Source organism: Amblyraja radiata, chromosome 7 (genome assembly GCF_010909765.2).
Source record: "Amblyraja radiata isolate CabotCenter1 chromosome 7, sAmbRad1.1.pri, whole genome shotgun sequence".
Classification (NCBI taxonomy): domain Eukaryota; kingdom Metazoa; phylum Chordata; class Chondrichthyes; order Rajiformes; family Rajidae; genus Amblyraja; species Amblyraja radiata.
Window position 1 is genome coordinate 9,230,965 of NC_045962.1, and position 18,914 is coordinate 9,249,878.

The following is an 18,914-nucleotide window of genomic DNA, read 5'->3' on the forward strand; positions in this document are numbered from 1 at the left end:
TAGCCTACTTAGTGGCTAGAGGGAATAATCTCTTGAACGATATAAAAATCTGTCGCTACATAAAGTTTAAATGCCGTTTTGTTAATAAAACTATTTACTGTACCCGCCTGGTCTCGCTACACTATCTCGATACAGGAAAGTTAATGAAGGTACTCATGGACAAACAATTAAAGGCGGCCGCAGATTATCTTAACAGAGCTATTTCACATTAGATAATGATAAAATTGAGAATACCTTGAGGCCAATCACTTACGGTAGCAGTGTTTCTGGTCGTGGTAGAGATCGAACCCCAGCTTGCACCTGCAGCGATAGCCCAGGCCCTGATTATCCATCCCATGGCTGAGGATACAAATGTGTTCACACCCACCATTGTTACTGCCGCATGGATTCTTCACTGCAACCAACACATACAAAACACATTCATTATTCAACCTTGCAAACATTTCCAGACATGTGCATGCTCATAGTGCCCACTGTCACTCACCTCAACGGGACAGACTTTTCCACCCTTTCTTCACATAGAAACATAGAAACATAGAAAATAGGTGCAAGAGGAGGCCATTCGGCCCTTCGAGCCAGCACCGCCATTCATTGTGATCATGGCTGATCGTCCCCAATCAATAACCCGTGCCTGCCTTCTCCCCATATCCCTTGATTCCATTAGCCCCTATAGAAACAGCCACTTTTTTCATATTTTTAACCATTTTTCATCTAGTGTAGTTTAGTTTAGAGATACAGTGCAGAAAACAAAGCCTTTGGCCCACCGAGTCCGCGCCGACCAGCGATCCCCGCACATTAACATTATCCGACACACACTAGGGACATGTTTTACAGTTTTACCGAGCCAATTAACCTACAAACCTGTACGCCTTTGGAATGTTGGAAGAAACCGGAAATCCCGGGGAAAACCCACCCAGGTCACAAGGCGAGCGTACAAACTCTGTACAGACAGCACCCATAGTCAGGATTGAACGTGGGTCTCTGGTGCTGTGAGGCAGCAACACTACCGCTACACCATCCATGATGCCAGTGGACACCCATATTGCCCACTATCACTCATTTAAACGGGGCAGATTTTCCACCCTTCTTTAACCATCACTCCTTTCATATCCTTAGCCACTTTTATTTTTTACTTTAGAATCAGTCTGCTGCTCCCAGATGGAGTCAATAGAATGCAGTTGAGAGGGGAAAATAGATCAGCCTTGATTGAATGGCAGAGTAGACTTGATGGGCCAAATGGCCTGATTCTGCTCCTATGACTTATGAACATGAACTTATGAGTCCGATCTGATATGTCATCTGTCCATTCCCTCCACAGATGCTGCCTGACCCGCTGAGGTCCTCCTGCACTTTGTGTTTTGCTCAAGGCTCCTTGTGTCATTGCTCTTTTCATGTGTTTGTGTGCACCAGTTCGGAAATAGAAATTGTGGTAAGATGGAGATAATTAGCAGCAAAAGAACACAAAGTGCTGGAATAACTCAGCAGGTTAATTGGCAGGTCAGACAACAACTGCGGAGAACAAAACAAGGGTGACCCGGAGGAAACCCACGCGGTAACAGGGAGAACGTGCAAACTCCTCACAGACAGCAACCGAGGTCAAGATCGAAACCGGGTCTCATTCAAATGTTTTAAATATTAGTAAAGGGCCTGTCCCACTTTCACGACCTAATTCACAACCTTTTTTACTCGTGGACATTTTTCATCAGGCTTGAAAAAATGCCCCGACCTACTTGATGCCACGAGTACCTACGACTAGCATCACGACCTACCTACGACCTCGTGACGACCATGCTGCGAGTGTGGGTCGAGGGCAAACTCGGCAGAGGTCGTGAATTAGATCGTGAAAGTGGGACAGGCCCTTAAAGCAGGGAAAGGAGGAGGGAAAAGGACAAGAGGGATGAATGCTGATAGGATGGAAGGCAGGAGAGATTAAAAAGCATTTGAGATGAGGATCAACACAAAAGATGAATGTTCAAGTGAACACACAAGTGATGAATTCAGCGGAGACGTAAACTGGAATCATTCTCAATAGCTGCCCTCTGGAAAACAAAACAATGTGCTTATACAAAGTTAACATTAATAAAAACAGCAATTAGCAGCTTAATATTAGTAGGAGGTTAAATATATAATAAAAACAATAAAGATAGACACAAAATGCTGGAGTAACAGCAGGTCAGAGCATCTCAAGAGAAAAGGAATAGATGACGATACGGATAAATTAACAAAGAAGAGAGAGTTTTTTTTGCTTTTGTTAAATCCATTGGACCTGCAATCATTTCAATTTGGAAAGAATAGCTTGAAATGCCATTACAAAGTGAACTTACCAAAGGGCTGTCTGAATGCATGATACACAGTCACTCCATAGGGCTTCAGTGGAGACTGATAGATGACTTGTGGGTTGTTGTCTGCAGACTTATTGACTCTTATAACAGCCATCTTCGTCCAGTCAGTATAAAATAATTTATCTTCAAAATTCGCTATTCCGTAAGGGTGGGGAACTGACCGACCTCCACTCACTACAGTTTTCCTGCATAGAAGCAAAGACATTATGAACTAAAGCATGGAAAAATGCTGAATATGGAGGCCGGATGACTCTGCACAAGGCAGTAAGTGATTACAATGAAGGACAAAACGCGGTGGAGGATCTCAGCCGATCAGGTGGCAACTGTGAAGAATTTTTTTTCCAGGGATGCTGCCTGACCCGCTGAGTTACTCCAGCAATCTGTGTCCTTTTGTGTAAACCAGCATGCGGAGTTCCTTGTTTATTGTCACGTATATGGAGGTACAGAGAAAAACTTGCCAACATGCCACTTTCCTTTGAAACATAGAAACATAGAAAGTATCTGCAGGAATAGGCCATTCGGCCCTTCGAGCCTGCACCGCCATTCAATATGATCATGGCTGATCATCCAACTCGGTATCCTGTTTCTGCCTTCTCTCCATACCCCCTGATCCCTTTAGCCACAAGGGCCACATCTAACTCCCTCTTAAATATAGCCAATGAACTCGCCTCAACTACCTTCTGTGGCAGAGAATTCCACAGATTCACCACTCTCTGTGTGAAAAATGTTTTTCTCATCTCGGTCCTAAAAGATTTCCCCCTTATCCTTAAACTGTGACCCCTTGTCCTGGACTTCCCCAACATCGGGAACAATCTTCCTGCATTTAGCCTGTCCAACCCCTTAAGAATTTTGTAAGTTTCTATAAGATCCCCCCTCAATCTTCTAAATTCTAGCGAGTACAAGCCGAGTCTATCCAGTCTTTCTTCATAAGAGCCGCAAACTGCTTTTAAGCAAATTGTTGCTTGTATTGTGTGAAAAGAGAACAACTGTGTGGCAGCAGAGATTAATTTGACCAGTTCCAGCAGTAGAAAACGGAAAACTGTGGTGTGTGCAGGCCTAGAACACAATAGCCCCCAACTTATATCAATCATGTCATATTCTCTCAAGTATGAGTCAGGCACGATGGCGCAGAGGTAGAGTTGCTGCCTTCCAGCGCTTGCAGTACTGGCGACCTGGGTTCGATCCTGACTACGGGTGCTATCTGTATGGAGTTTGCACGTTCTCCCCGTGACCGTGTGGGTTTTCTCCAAGATCTTCGGTTTCCTCCCACACTCCAAAGAAGTACCAGTTTGTAGGTTAATTGGCATGGTATAAATGTAAAATTGTCCCTAGTGTATGTAGGATAATGTTGATGTGCAGGGATCGCTGGTCGATGTGGACTTGGTGGGCCAAGGGTCCTGTTAACGTGCTGTATCTTTCAAGTAAACTAAACTATTGCCGTCACATCGTGCACTTTCACTTCACACTCCACATTTCCCCCTTCATGCCACCTATTGTACTTAGGTTTGGTCTGATTGGAACTATGGATGGTATACTTGCTCTGATTGAATGGCATGCAGAACAAAGTTTTTCACTGTACCTCGGTACACAATTTAAAATTTTTTTTAATTAACAACTTCTCTTTTGAGAACCAAGGAGAGGGAAGAATTACATGTTTTTCTTCACTCCTTACAATGCTATGTACGACAGTGAGCGCAACTTCTACTGAAGTGTGGCTTGCTAGAAGCTCATCAGCCCATTGACAGTCTTGTTTTTGGTCCTGCTGAGGGTCCACAGCCCCCTCCTCACCTGGCAAATCAGGTGGGGGAGACGGTTTAGTCGCCGACTATCCAACCATGGAGCAGGTAGCAGGGGATTACATGGTACCCGTGGCGGGGGGGACTCCCCCCGACCTTGCCCAAGAATCGGTACACAATAATAGGCCTAAACCTAAACATTCCCCCAGTAAATCACCATAACCGAGTGGACCCTCAAGAGAACCAAATCAATATCCATCTAAACAAATGATTTTCTTCACAATAATTCCAGTGGGTGGGTGTTTACCTTTCCAGTCCATCGTATGTTACAGTTTCAATGTAGTCGTAGCGACTGTCAACCCAGTAGAGGCGTTTGGTAATCAGGTCCAAGCTTATCCCAGCCGGCCAACCCAGCTTGGACTTGACCACTTCAAAACGGTGGCTCCCGTCCATGAAAGCTCTCTCCAGCTTCGGGGCACCAGAGGCATCGTTCCAGTCAGAGAAGAATAAATAACTGGGCAGAAAAGGTAGAGTTTGATCAATCAGCTCGAAAGAAAAATCATCAGGCACAAAAGAAAAATTGGAACTCTGCCGTCGTGCAGCGGTAGAGTTGCCGCCTTACAGCGCCAGAGACCCGGGAGTTTGTACGTTCTCCCCATGACCTGTGTGGGTTTCTCCAGTGGCTCCGACTTCCTCACCTACTCCAAAGACGTGCAGTCTGTAGACTAATTGGCTTGGTATAATTGTAAATTGTTCATAGCGTGTGTAGGATAGTATAAGTGTGCCGGGATCGCTGGTCGGCGTGGAGTCTGTAGGTCGAAGGACATGTTTCCGTGCTGTATCTCTAAACTAAACTAAACAAAGATAGACCCAAGATAGACTCCAAACTAAACTAAACTAAACTAAACTAAACTAAACTAAATCTTCCCTACACAACACCATGAGGATGATATGACATGTCTATGAATATAGAGAAGTCCCTGGCTTGCATTTGAGCAGATCAGGTGAGCTAGTGGTGACTTGCAAAACCCTGAGCAGTCTAGACACTGTCAATGTGAAGAGGATGTTCTTTTCTCTGGAAGACGAGATATACGAGATGTCGGCGAGGCCACATGTATTCATTTTTGGTCAGGACCCCAAGTGTGACTTCAGCATGCTATAGCACAGATGCCATTCGTATAGTTTGTAGATACAGCACGGAAACAGGCCCTTCGGCCCACCGGGTCCGCACCGACCAGTGATCCCAGCACATTAACACTACCCTACACACACACACACACACACCAGGGACAATTTCCACTTATACCAAGTATACAAACCCAAGCCAATTAACCTACAAACCTGTACGTCTTTGGAGTGTGTGAGGAAACCGAAGGCTTTGGGGAAAACCCAGGCAGACAAGGGGAGAACGTGCAAACTCCACACATGCAGTATCTGAGGTCAGGATCGAACCTGGGACTCTAGCACTGCGTTCCAGCAGCTTCACCCGCTGCACCACTTCATAATTCTCACTTGAGGGACTTATTTCTAACCGAACTCCAGCGCAGAAGATTAATGGGATCAGATTGGCTACATTCTGTTTCATTCAGTCACAGCAGACTGTTGTCTGTGTAACAGATTCGTTAGGAGTTCAAACTCAAAAACTTCCGCACAAAAGGACTCAGAGTGCTGAAGTAACACACAGTGGGAGGAGATTATTAGAAGCAAATAAAGTGCAAGTCGTATGCTATACCTCCTCCCTCCACTGTCCAGGGATCCCGACAGTCCTTTCAGGTGAGGCAGAGGTTCACTTGCACCTCCTCCAACCTCATCTATCTGTTGTTAAAGGTGCAGACTCGTAAACATCGGCGATTGTTTCGCTGAACACCCTCGCTCAGTCCGCCTAGATCCACCTGATCTCCTGGTTGCCAAACACTTTAATTCTCCTTCCCATTCGCACATTGATCTTTCTGTCCTGGGCCTCCTCCGTTGTCAGAGTGAGGTCAAACACCAATTGGATGAACAGCACCCCATATTTCGTTTGGGCAGTATACAGCCAACCCAGTGGTATGAACATTGACTTCTCAAACTTCAAGTGACCCCTCTCTCCTCATCCCTCCCCCACCCAAGTTGTACTAGTTTCAAAGTCAACATGTTGAGTCTCATTGTCAGTAACTCATTTTCACCTAGGCCACAGCTAACCTCAGCCTGTTTCCTTCATCATCGCTACTTTTGTGAGCATCTTTCATTGATGTGTTCTATATCTCTCTACGCATCGTCTATATCCCTCGTTTCCCTTTCCCGTGACTCTCAGTCTGAGGAAGGGTCTCGACCCGAAACGTCACCTATTCTTTTTCTCCAGAGATGCTGCCTGACCCAATGAGTTACTCCAGCTGTTTGTGTCTATCTTTGGGCACTTCCTACATTGAAATCGACAACTGGATATGCTTCTCCTCCCTAATCCTTCAGATCTTTGCTGGAACCAAAACGTGATTCATAATTCGACTCCAGTCTGAATCACACCACATTTGCTTGACATTAGGATGATGAGGTACTGAGACCATCAGGGGTCAACAAGCACCGATTTGATTTAGGGTGTGTGATCCAAAACACCTCAGTAGTGTAACAGAAGGTTGCAGTATCATTACCTCCCGTGGGACCTACTGGGTTTTGTTCTCAATTTACGAAATGTCATGGGCGAATTAATAAGGTGGCACAGTGGAGCAGCGGAAGAGTTGCTGCCTCACAGCGCCAGAGACCCGGGTTCGATCCTGACTACGGGTGCTGTCTGTACGGTGTTTGCACGTTCTCCCTGTGACCCACGGTGGTTTTCCTCTGGGAGTTCCGGCTTCCTCCCACACTACAAAGACGTGCGGGTTTGTAGGTTATTTGACATCTGTAAATTGTCCCCAGTGTGTATGTGTGTGTGTGTGTGTGTGTGTGTGTGTGTGTGGGATAGAACAAGTGTGAACGGGTGATCGGTGGTCGGTGTGGCCTCGGTGGGCCGAAGGGCCTGTTTCCATGCTGTATCTCTGAATGAACCTAAACTAAACTAAAGGCAATGGGTGAGTTTCTTACCCGACAGTGGGATCGAGAGCAATGCCTCGTGGCCTGCCCAGGTTTTCTCCAATTAAGGTGATACGGTTCCCTCCATCCAGATCAGTGAGCTCAATGCGGTTGATGCTTGTCTCCACCACGTACAATTTATCGTTCACCCAGTCCACAGCGAGGTTTTCCGGAGTGTCAATGGACACGTTCAAGATTTCCCGAATACTAGTGCCGTCGAGATTGACAGAGAAAACCTAGCAGAACACGGTAAGTAAAACGCTTCAGCAGACAATCTGAATCACTTTGGTTACAAAAAAAGACACAAACTTAAGGGCCTGTCCCACTGTACGAGGTAATTCAAGAGTTCTCCTGAGTAAAAAAAAAAAAAATCAAACTCGTGGTAAGCACGTAGAATGTACGTAGCGGGTGCGTCGGAGCTCGGGATGTCTCATAGCGGCTCGTAACGCTAACGGCAGGTGCTCAGGAAACGCGGTAAGCTCATGAAGACACGTGAAGATTTTTCAACATGTTGAAAAATGTCCACGAGAGCCCCGAGTACCTACGAGTGGCCATTACCGTGATTCTCCGAGTTCGAATCAGGGGAAACTCAGGAGAACTCTTGAATTAGCTCGTACAGTGGGACAGCCCCTCACAGCACCAGAGACCCGAGTTCGATCCTGACTATGGGTGCTCCCTCCAAATTTGAGGAAGGACATTCTTTCTATTGAGGGAGTGCAGCGTAGATTCACATGGTTAATTTAGAAGTTTAGTTTAGTTTTAGTTAGTTTTTCTTCTAGTTTAAGAATAAGGGGCTGGCCATTTAGACCAGAGATGACAAAAACTTTTTAACCCAGAGAGTTGTGAATCTGTGGAATTCTCTGCCTCAGAAGGCAGTGGAGGCCAATTCTCTGGATGCTTTCAAGGGAGAGTTAGATAGAGCTTTTAAAGATAGCAGAGGCAAGGGATATGGGGAGAAGGCAGGAATGGGGTACTGATTGTGGATGATCAGCCATGATCACAGTGAATGGCGGTCCTGGCTCAAAGGGCCTGCATGGAGTTTGTATGTTCTCCCCGTGACCGTGTGTGGGTTTTCTCCGGGGAGTTTCTCCGGGAACTCCGGTTTCTTCACATGTTTCCAAAGACGTGCAAGTTTGTAGGTTGATTTGTAAGCAAGTTGTAAAAATGTCCCTAGTGTGTGTAGGTTAGTGTACGGGGTGATCGCTGGTCAGCTCGAGCTCGGTGGTCTGAAGGGCCAGTTTCTGCGCTGCATTTCTAAAGTGTAAAGTCTAAACTCAGGAGGTCAGGCAGCATTCCTGGAGATCATGGATAGATGACTTTTCGGGTCGAGACCCTTCTTCAGACCAGAAGAAGGGTATCGACCCGAAACATCACCAATTCCTTCTCTCCAGAGATGCTGTCTGATCTGCTGAGTTACTCCAGCATTTTGTGTCTATCTATGGAGACCTGGGAGACAGCTTCCTCAGGAAGACCAACTGTTGTCCTCCAGGCACCAGAAACTATCCACTCGTTATTTCCTCACTAGACCTTGTCTGCTCCACCCTACAGCCGAATCCCTCATCACCATGTCCTTCTCCCCACCACTACCCACTCATACAACATAGGAACAGACCCTTTAGTCAGAAGATGGTGAATCTGTGGAATTCTTTGACACAGAAGATTGTGGAGGTCAAGTCAATGGATATTTTGAAGGCAGATAAATTCTTGATTAATACGGGTGCCAGGGGTTATGAGGAGAAGGCAGGAGAATAGGGTTAGGAGGGAGAGATAGAACAGCCATGATTGAATGACGGAATAGACTTTAGTTTAGTTTAGTTTAGTTTAGTTTAGTTTAGTTTAGTTTAGTTTAGAGACACAGCGCGGAAACAGGCCCTTTGGCCACCTTGTCTGCGCTGACCAGCAATCCCCACATATTAACACTATCCTACACGCACTAGGGACAATTTACATTTACCAAGCCACTTAACCTACAAACCTGTACGTCTTTGGAGTGTGGGAGGAAATCGAAGATCTCAGAGAAAACCCACGCTGGTCACGGGGAGAACGTACAAACTCCGTACAGACAGCACCCGTAGTCGGGATGGAACCCGGGTCTCCGGCGCTGCATGCGCTGTAAGGCAGCAACTCTACCGCTGCGCCACCGTGACCGCCCAATGGCCTAAGTGATGTGTTCGATATCTCTCTACCGAATGGCCTAATTCTTCTCCTATCACTTATGACCTTATGACCCTTCAGCCCACAAGGTCTGTGCTGAACGTGCCGCCAAGTTAAGCCGATCTTATCTGCTAGCACATGATCCATATCCCTCCATGCCCTGCATATCCATGTCATCAGTTGGTCACATTGCACTTTGGCTCACCACAGGAACAGCGGCACGGTGGCGCAGCGGTAGAGCGGTACAATGCCTTACAGCGCCAGAGACCCGGGTTTGATTCTGACTACGGGTGCTGTCTCTACAGAGTTTGTACATTATCGCTGTCACCACGTGGGTTTTCTCCGGGTGCTCCGGTTTCCTCCCACACTCCAAAGACGTGCAAGTTTGTAGCTTGGCTTGGCATCTGTAAATTGTCTCTAGTGTGTAGGATAGAATTACGGTATCGGTGATCTCTGGTTGGCGTGGACTCAGTGGGCTGAAGGGCCTGTTTCCACACTGTATCTCTAAACCAGTGAAAACCAATGGTGCTGACTTTTGGTGGGATCTTACTCCAGCTCCTCCCTGGGCACATCTCCCGGTGGCCGTTAAATAAATCCCACCATTCATGGGGAAACCTCTGCAAAGAGCATGTGTAGGAAGGAACTGCGGATGCTGGCTTCAACCGAAGATAGACACAAAAAGCTGGAGTAACTCAGCGGGTCAGGCAGCATCCCTGGAGAAAAGGAATAGGTGGCGTTTTGGGTTGAGACCCTTCTTCAGACTCACAGTCAGGGGAAAGGGAAACAAGAGACATAGACGGTGATGTAGAGAGATATAGAACACATGAATGAAAGATATGCAAAAAAGTAACTAGCTGTGTGCTAGGTGAAAATGAGTTACAGACAATGAGACTCAACAAGACGACTTTGAAACTGGTACAACTTGGGTGGGGGAGGGATGGAGAGAGAGGGGATGCATGGGTTACTTGAAGTGAGAGAAATCAATATTCAATAAGTTGCCCAAGCGAAATATGAGGTGTTGTTCCTCCAATTTGCATTTGGCTTCACTCTGTCAATGGAGGAGGCCCAGGATAGAACGGTCAGTGTGGGAATGGGAAGGGGAATGGGAAGTGTATGGCAACTGGGAGATCAGATAGGTCCAGGCAGACTAAGCGAAGGCGTTCAGCGTAATGATCGCCCAGTCTGCGTTTGGTCTCGCCGATGTATAAGCATTTTGCATGTAAGAGCATTTCGGGCAAGGGATTGATATTTGCGCCCTTTTGTTAGAAGTTTTGTAAGCCATGGAGGGGGTGAGAGTGGAATTTGTATCCTTGGTAAGGAGTTGATTGAAAGCCTGGCTTGAGTCGGTTGGCATAACCTAAGTTTGACTCTGTTCTTGGTGTTCTGTTACAAGAACCTGAACAACTTCCAAGCCAGTTTATTTTTAGGATGGAGGATTTAATAATGTATGTGTCACCAGACAAGGAGTGGGGTTCTCAACAGTAACGTGCCTCAGCGAAATTAAAACATAGAAACACAATACACATGAGGTACATGGGTTTTCAACACCACTTCATCTGCTCCGGGTCACTGAATCGGTGCCCAGTTTCGGGAATGTTACGCACCTTATTTTGAATGGTATCTGTCCAGAAGATCTTGCCCAGATTGTAGTGGAAATCCACACCGACAGCAATACCGCGGTTGTGAGATTCCACAAGGATCCGCGTGTCCCGCCCGTGGATGTTGCCAATCAGCAGGTCACGACCATTGGAGAAGATGATGGATGGAATTCCAGCTGCAGGGCAGGAACGAAGGTCTGCAGTCAGTGCCCTCCCACTGACCACCGTCAGAGACACATGCCCATTGGTCTAGTTCACAATAATATACGCGCTGCAATACGTTCAGACGTCACAGGAGCAGAATTAGGCCACTCGGCCCGTCGAGTCTACTCCACCATTCAATCATGGCTGATCTATCTTTCCCTCCCAACCCCATTTTCCCGCCTTCTCCCCATAACCCCAGACTGAAGAAGGGTTTCGACCCGAAACGTTGCCTATTTCCTTCGCTCCATAGACGCTGCCTCACCCGCTGAGTTTCTCCAGCATTTTTGTCTACCTTCGATTTTCCAGCATCTGCAGTTCTTTCTTAAACATTATTTTTGGAAGGTTTGTTTTTGGAAGCTGTGTCCACAGATTCCCTGAATATATTTACAGACTAGCTTCAAAAAGCTGAAGCTGCTGGACTGCCTTTAAAATGGAAGTGGACATTGGATAGCAAGATACAAAGTGCTGGAGTAACTCAGCAGGTCAGGCAGTATCTGTGGAGAAAGTGGATAGGTGAACTTTCGAGTCGGGACTCTCTTTCAGACTGCCCCAGGGTAGACCTGACAATAGCTGCGGGAAGGTTTAGTAAACACGAGACGGTGTGGCAAAGTTGTGCTGGGAGACCCAAGGTCTGGCACGGCGGCACAGCAGTAGAGTTGCTGCTTCACAGCGCCAGAGACCCGGGTTTGAACATGACTACAGGTGCTGTCTGTGTGGAGTTTGCACGTTCTCCCTGTGACTGCGTGGGTTTCCTCAGGTTAACTCCCACATCCCAAAGCCGCGCTGGTTTGTAGGTTAATTGGCTTCTGTAAATTGTCTCTAATGTGTGTAGGACAGAACTAGTGTACGGGCGATCGCTGGTCGGTGTGGGCTCGGTGCTACCCTGCCCCCAATGCTGGGACTTACATGAAGCGTTAGCTCGGCAGTGCTTGTGGTGTTCCAAGACGTAACCTTGCACACAGGCGCACGAATAGGCTCCAACCTTGCTCTCACATAGTTGGTCACAAGCCCCCCAAACATTGCACTCGTCAAAGTCTACAGGCAAAGGAAACACACACACACACAGTTACAGTTCACACATTTGGTCACATCAAATGTCTATGGCCTTTCTAGTATCATCTCTTACAAAGGTTGTGGCAGGATTAAGAACCAGTTCAGATTAGTTTAGTTTAGTTTATTGACCTGTGTACAGTGAAAAGCTTTTTTGTTGCGCGCTATCCAGTCAGCGGAAAGACTACACATGATTACAATCGAGCCATCCACACAGATAGATGATAAAGGGAATAACACTTAGTCGTGTAAAGTCCGATTAAAGATAGTCCGAGGGTCTCCACTGAGGTAGATGGGAGGTCAGGACCACTCTCTAGTTGGTGAGAAGATGGTTCAGTTGGCTGTAACAGCTGGGAACAAACTGTCCCTGAATCTGGAGGTGTGTGTTTTCACACTTCTGCACCGCTTGCCTGATGGGAGAGGGGAGAAGAGGGAGTAACCAGGTTGAGACTGGTCCTTGATTGTACTGGTGGCTTTGCCGAGCAGCGTGAAGTCAATGGAAAGGAGGTTGGTTTGTGTGATGGTCCGGGCTACGTCCAACTGGAAAGGAGGCTGGGAGGAACGAGATCAGTTCTCATATCACTGAGTTCTAATCCTAACTTTCTTTAATCTTTGCTGCTCTATATAAGGACACGGATGTATACGATGATAGGAGGTGTCTGAAACCACCTATGTCCTTTGCACGGTCACACTGCAAGCGTGGCCACTCTTTGCTGCTGGTCCCAGAAGACAATCTATCATCCTCCCCTACAACAAATAGTGAAAGGCCTAGATAGAGTAGATGTGGATAAGATGTTTCCATTAGTGGGAGAGCAGCCACTAGGATCAGAGCCAATAGCCTCAGAATAAAAGGATATTCCTTTAGGAAGGAGAAGAGGAATTTATTTTGTTAGAGGGTGGTGAATCTGTGGAATTCTTTGCCACAGACGGCTGTGGAGGCCAAGTCAATTGATATTTTTAGGGCAGAGATAGATAGAGTCTTGATTAGTACGGGTGTCAGTGGTTATGGGGAGAAGGCAGGAGAATGGGGTTGAGAGGGAGAGATAGATCAGCCATGATTGAATGGTGGAGTGGACTTGATGAGCTGAATGGCCTACCTGAATGTTCCTATGATTTATGAACATAAACTCCATTCTTAGATCTCCATTCAAATTGTAAAACTACCAGGATTTCTACAGTATATTCTGCACTCAGGTATGTTTCTCTTTGCACTTTCCGTTATATTTATGTACGGGTTGATTTTCCGTGTCATGATAACACACAAAGCTTCACACTGTACCTCGGTACACAAGACAATATTAAACTAACATGAGTGAAACTTAGAAAGTTGTACACTGTCGTAGAATGTCAAACATTATGAAGGTCTTAGACATAGACATAGCAAATAGGTGCAGGAGGAGGCCATTCGGCCCTTCGAGCCAGAACCGCCATTCATTGTGATCATGGCTGATCGTCCCCAATCAATAACCCGTGCCTGCCGTCTCCCCTTGTCATGTGATCTTACAGAGGTGCACAAATCATGAGAGGAATAGATTGGGTGAATGCACGTTTACCTTTGACCTTTGACCCAGACTAGGGGAATCAAGAACCAGAGGACATAGGTTTAAGGTGAAGAGGAAAAGGTTTTATAGGAATCTGAGGGGTAACTTTTTTACACAAAAGGTGGTGGGTGTATGGAACAAGCTGCCAGAGGAGGTAGTTGAGGCAGGGACTATCACAATGTTCAAGAAACATTTAGAAAGGTACATGGATGGATTGGACAGGTTTAGAGGGATGTGGGCCAAACGCAGGCAGGTGGGATTAGTATAGATGGGGCAGGTTGGCCAGCATGGGCAAGTTGGGCCAAAGGGCCCGTTTCCACGCTGTGCGGCTCGATGGGTACCAGACCAAACTTCCCAAAATTGTTAAAAAATGTTTGTTGTTCTTTTATTCAACCAACAATGGTGGCATGTGAGTCAAGTAGAGCTTCTTCCCCTCTCCCCCCCCCCCCCCCCCCCCCCCCCATTGCCCGTAGTCTCTGTGTCAGCTCCCCTCATTATTGGACCTCACAGTGACCCGGGTTCGATCCTGACCTCGGGTGCTGTCTGTGTGGAGTTTGCATGTTCTCCCTGTGACTACGTGGGTTTCCGCTCCGGAGAGGATGCTCCGGTTTCCTCCCGCAACCCCAAAACATGCTGGTTTTTAGGTTAAACGGCCCTCTGTAAATTGCCTCTAGTGTGTGGAGAGTGGATGAGAAAGCGGGATAGCGTAGAACTAGTGTGAACGGGTGATCGATGGTCGGCGCGGACTCGGGTGATCGATGGTCGGCGTGGACTTGGTGGACCGAAGGGTGGGCCTGTTTCCATGCTGCATCAGTAAAACTTACCAACACAGGAGCGGCCATCAGTGCCCAGGATGTACCCTGAGGGGCAGAAGCAGATCCCGCCTGATGGGGATGAACGACAGTGATACTCACAGCTTAGAGCAGCGCAGTTACGTACACCTGAAAGTAAGCACAGTCACACCTGTATCTATGTACAGTTGAATGTTAACGCAGACATACTTGTATTTATGTACACCTGAACTAAACACAGATATGTATTCATGTACATGGGAAGGTAAACACAGGTATATGTGTTTCTATGTACACCTGAAAGTAAACACAGGTATACATGTATCTATGTACACCTGAAAATAAGCACATGGGTTTTGTTTCAAAAATTACACTTTAATTATCAATAAATAGCAGATGTTTTTTTTTCAAGATTTCAGCATCAGCAGTTTCTTGTGAGGCATCTCACTGGCTTTCCCCTGGCATCTCGAGGCAGATGGACACTGCAAGAATGTAGACACAAAAAAGCTGGAGCAACTCAGTGGGACAGGCAGCATCTCTGGAGAGAAGGAATGGGTGACGTTTCGGGTCAAGACCCTTCTTCAGAGTGAAAGTCACGGGAAAGGGAAACAAGAGATATACTGTAGACAGTGATGTCGAGAGAAATAGAACAATGAATGAAACATATGCATAAAAGTAATGATGATAAAGGAAACAGGCATTTGTTGGGTGAAAATGAGAAGCCAGTGCAACTTGGGTGGGGGGAGGGATAGTGAGAGAGGGAATGTTGGGGTTACTTAAAGTTAGAGAAATCCATTTTCATACCACTGCCCAAGTGAAATATGAGATGCTGTTCCTCCAATTTGCGTTTAGCCTCACTCTGACAATGGAGGAGACCTAGGACAGAAAGGTCAGTGTGGGAATGGGAAGGGGAATTAAAGTGTTTAGCAACCGGGAGAGCTGGTAGGTTCAGGCGGACTGAGCGAAGGTGTTCAGCGAAACGATCGCCCAGTCTACGTTTGGTCTCGCCGATGTATAAGAGTCCACATCATGAACAACGGATACAGGATATATTACAAGAGTGTACCATCTTCTCTTAGAACATTCTGCAGGCAGGTGGTACAAGTCTTGTTCCAAGATCAGAGTACTCACTGCAGTTATTTCCGGTCGTGGAGTTAGTCTCATCTCCCCCTTCGGAGCAGTCCTGGGTGCCATCACACAGCTTGTTGAGGGAGATACAGTGTCGAGTACCAGGACAAATCCACTGCCGGGGCGAGCACTCTTGCAGTTCCCCTCTCTCTGCTCAAACCGAGAGAAACGGAAATAGATTAGTAAAGGAGCCCAGCATGAACCAAGCACAACCGCTGGCTAAACTGAAAATGCCGCTGTCTACTGTAAAACCACATCTGGCGGAGTGCTCCAACAGCTGAAAAATTCAGCTCCCAGGGGAAATAGTTGCACTGTTATATATCTGGACATTCGAGAGATATTAAAAGATTTGTTTGCACATTGTACATAAATCATTCAACGTGGACATCTTTTGTTTTACCAAGATAAATACAGAAAATACTAATGATATTAACCAGTCAGGCAGCAGCTGTAGAGGGAGAAACAGTGAACATTTGAAAGATGGTCAACCAGAAGCATTTAGTCTTCCCGATGTTGGGGCAGTTCAGAACCAGGGGCCACAGTTTAAGAATAAGGGGTAAGCCATTTAGAACGGAGATGAGGAAAAACGTTTTCACACGGAGAGTTGTGAGTCTGTGGAATTCTCTGCCTCAACCTGCGGTGAGGCCGGTTCTCAGGATGCTTTCAAGAGAGAGCTAGATAGAGCTCTTAAAGATAGCGGAGTCAAGGGATATGGGCAGAAGGCAGGAACGGGGCACTGACTGTGGATGATCAGCCGTGATCACATTGAATGGCGGTGCTGGCTCGAAGGGCCAAATGGCCTACTCCTGCACCTATTGTCTATTGTCTTTTACCTTTCCTGAAATACTTAACTGCTAAATCCTTACATCATAGTCAGTGTTCAAAAGCACTGGTGACTTATCTGCTGAGTTGGTAGTTTGTTTTAAATACTTCTCATCTAGCCCTGGAAAGCACAACCAAATGTCCTGGACTGTAGTCAGTCATAGAGTCATACAGCTTGGAAACAGGCCCTTCAGCCCAACTTACCCATGCCGACCAAGATGCCCCATCTACACTACTTCCACCTGCCCATGCTTGGCCCATATCCCTCCAAACTGATCCTATCCACCTTAACCCTAAGCTACCCATCGTAACCCTGAACCTTGAGTAGGCTGGGTCTCTATTCCATGGAGCGCAGGAGGATGAGGGGGGGATCTTATAGAGGTGTACAAAATCATGAGAGGAATAGATTGAGTAGATGCACAGAGTCTCTTGCCCAGAGTAGGGGAATCGAGGACCAGAGGACAAAGGTTCAAGGTGAAGGGGAAAAGATTGAATAGGATACCCGAGGGGTAACATTTTCACACAAACGGTGGTGGGTGTATAGAACGAGCTGCCAGAGGAGGTAGTTGAGGCTGGGACTATCCCATTTTTTAAGAAACAGCTAGACAGGTACATGGATAGGACAGGTTTGGAGGGATGTGGACCAAACGCAGGCAAGTGGGATTAGTGTAGCTGGGAGATGTTGTCCGGTGTGGGCAAGTTGGGTGGAAGGGCCTGCTTCCACACTGTATCACTCTATGACTACTACACTTCAACAATATGATTAGTACGGGTGTCAGAGGTTATGGGGAGAAGGCATGAGAATGGGGTTAGGAGGGAGAGATTGATTGAATGGCGGAGTAGACTTGATGGGCCGAATGCCCTAATTCTACTATCACGTATGAATGGGCAGTCAGCTTGGGGAACATTGTTCCACAAATGATTCACGTTTGGTGAATTCTGCAACTGTCAGTCCACGGTTTGTAGGTCCCACTCGTTTAAATGTTAATATACTCACTGAATGCCCACATTCTTACCACAGCCTCTTTCATCAGCATTGTCTCCACAGTCATCGTCCCCATCGCACAGCCAGTACTGATGAATGCAGTGGCCACTGGGGCAGCTGAAGTAGTCTCCAGAGCATGCAGGGTAAGCTGCAACACACAACACCATCACCGCTCCATGTTACGTTGCACAGATACAGGCTACCCTCGTTAGTGTACTTAAGTTTAGTTTAGCTTAGAGATACGGCCCAGCGATGCCCGCACACTAACACTATCCCACACGCACTAGCGACAATGTGCAATTATACCAAACCAATGAACCTACAAACCTGTACGTCTTTGGAGTGTGGGAGGAAACTGGAGTTCCTGGAAAAAAACTCACACGGGTCACAGGGAGAAAGTATAAACTCCATGCAGGCAGCACCCATAGTCAGGATTGAACCCAGGTCTCTTGCTCTGTAAGGCAGCAGCTCTCCCACTGCGCCACCATGCTGCTTTTATGCACCTCTTTGTAATGGATTTGGTTTATAGCAACGGGGCTTCCCACAGTAATTAGACACCACTGTCTCTTTAAGAACACAGGCTGCTAGTTTCACTGCGGGAGGTCATTGACATTGCCAAGCAATTGCTTCGGTCGACACATGGGCAATGATATTCCATTAAAGATGGGTACGGCCATGGTGGCACAGCGTTAGAGTTGCTGCCTTGCACCGCCGGAGACCCGGGTTCGATTACAACAACGGGTACTGCCTGTACGGAGTTTGTACGTTCTCCCCGTGACCGCGTGGGTTTTCTCCAAGATCTTCAGTTTCCTTCCACACTCCAAAGACGTACAGGTTTGTCGGCTAATTGGCTTGGTGTAGGTGTAAATTGTCCCCAGTGTGTGTAGGACAATGTTAATGTGCGGGGTTGACTGGTCGGTGAGGATTCGGCGGGCCAAAGGGCCTGTTTCTGCGCTGTATCTGTAAACTAAACTAAACTAAAAGTCTTTAGTATTTTTTGCATGCCGCCACAAAAATACATCTTTATCCGTTAAAAAGAACTTTGTATTTGAAAACACCTTGTAGTTTCATGGAGTGACCACTAGGTGTTTGGAGCGAATCCCTTACTCGAATCCCTTACTCAAGCGAAATATGAGCTGCTGTTCCTCCAATTTACGTTGGGCCTCACTCTGATAATGGAGGTGGCCCAGGACAGAAAGGTCAGTGTGGGAATATGAGGGGGAAATAAAGTGTTTGCTAACCGGGAGATCAGGTAGGTTTAGGCAGACTGAGCGAAGATATTCAGCAAAATGATCGCTGAGCCTGCGCTTGGTCTCGCAGACATATAGGAGTCCACACCTGGAACATAGAAACATAGAAAATAGGTGCAGGAGTAGGCCATTCGGCCCTTCGAGCCTGCACTGCCATTCAATATGATCATGGCTGATCATCCAACTCAGTATCCTGTACCTGCCTTCTCTCCATACCCCCTGATCCCTTTAGCCACAAGGGCCATATCTAACTCCCTCTTAAACAGCG

The 18,914-nt window shown here is 46.9% G+C and overlaps 1 protein-coding gene across 2 annotated transcripts in view; it reads right to left on the bottom strand.

The window, feature by feature from the left end:
* The window catches only part of lrp2 (LDL receptor related protein 2), a 266,845-nt gene that overhangs the window by 183,705 nt on the left and 64,226 nt on the right, over positions 1–18,914 (bottom strand). For both annotated transcript variants that reach the window (XM_033023669.1, XM_033023668.1), the window contains exons 6-14: positions 17,428–17,544; positions 15,593–15,739; positions 14,495–14,611; positions 11,986–12,114; positions 10,882–11,051; positions 7,136–7,359; positions 4,386–4,592; positions 2,325–2,527; positions 254–394 (exon numbers count right to left, since the gene is read on the bottom strand). In XM_033023669.1, coding sequence (XP_032879560.1) covers positions 254–394; positions 2,325–2,527; positions 4,386–4,592; positions 7,136–7,359; positions 10,882–11,051; positions 11,986–12,114; positions 14,495–14,611; positions 15,593–15,739; positions 17,428–17,544 — 1,455 coding nt within the window. The remainder of the gene's footprint in view (positions 1–253; positions 395–2,324; positions 2,528–4,385; positions 4,593–7,135; positions 7,360–10,881; positions 11,052–11,985; positions 12,115–14,494; positions 14,612–15,592; positions 15,740–17,427; positions 17,545–18,914) is intronic.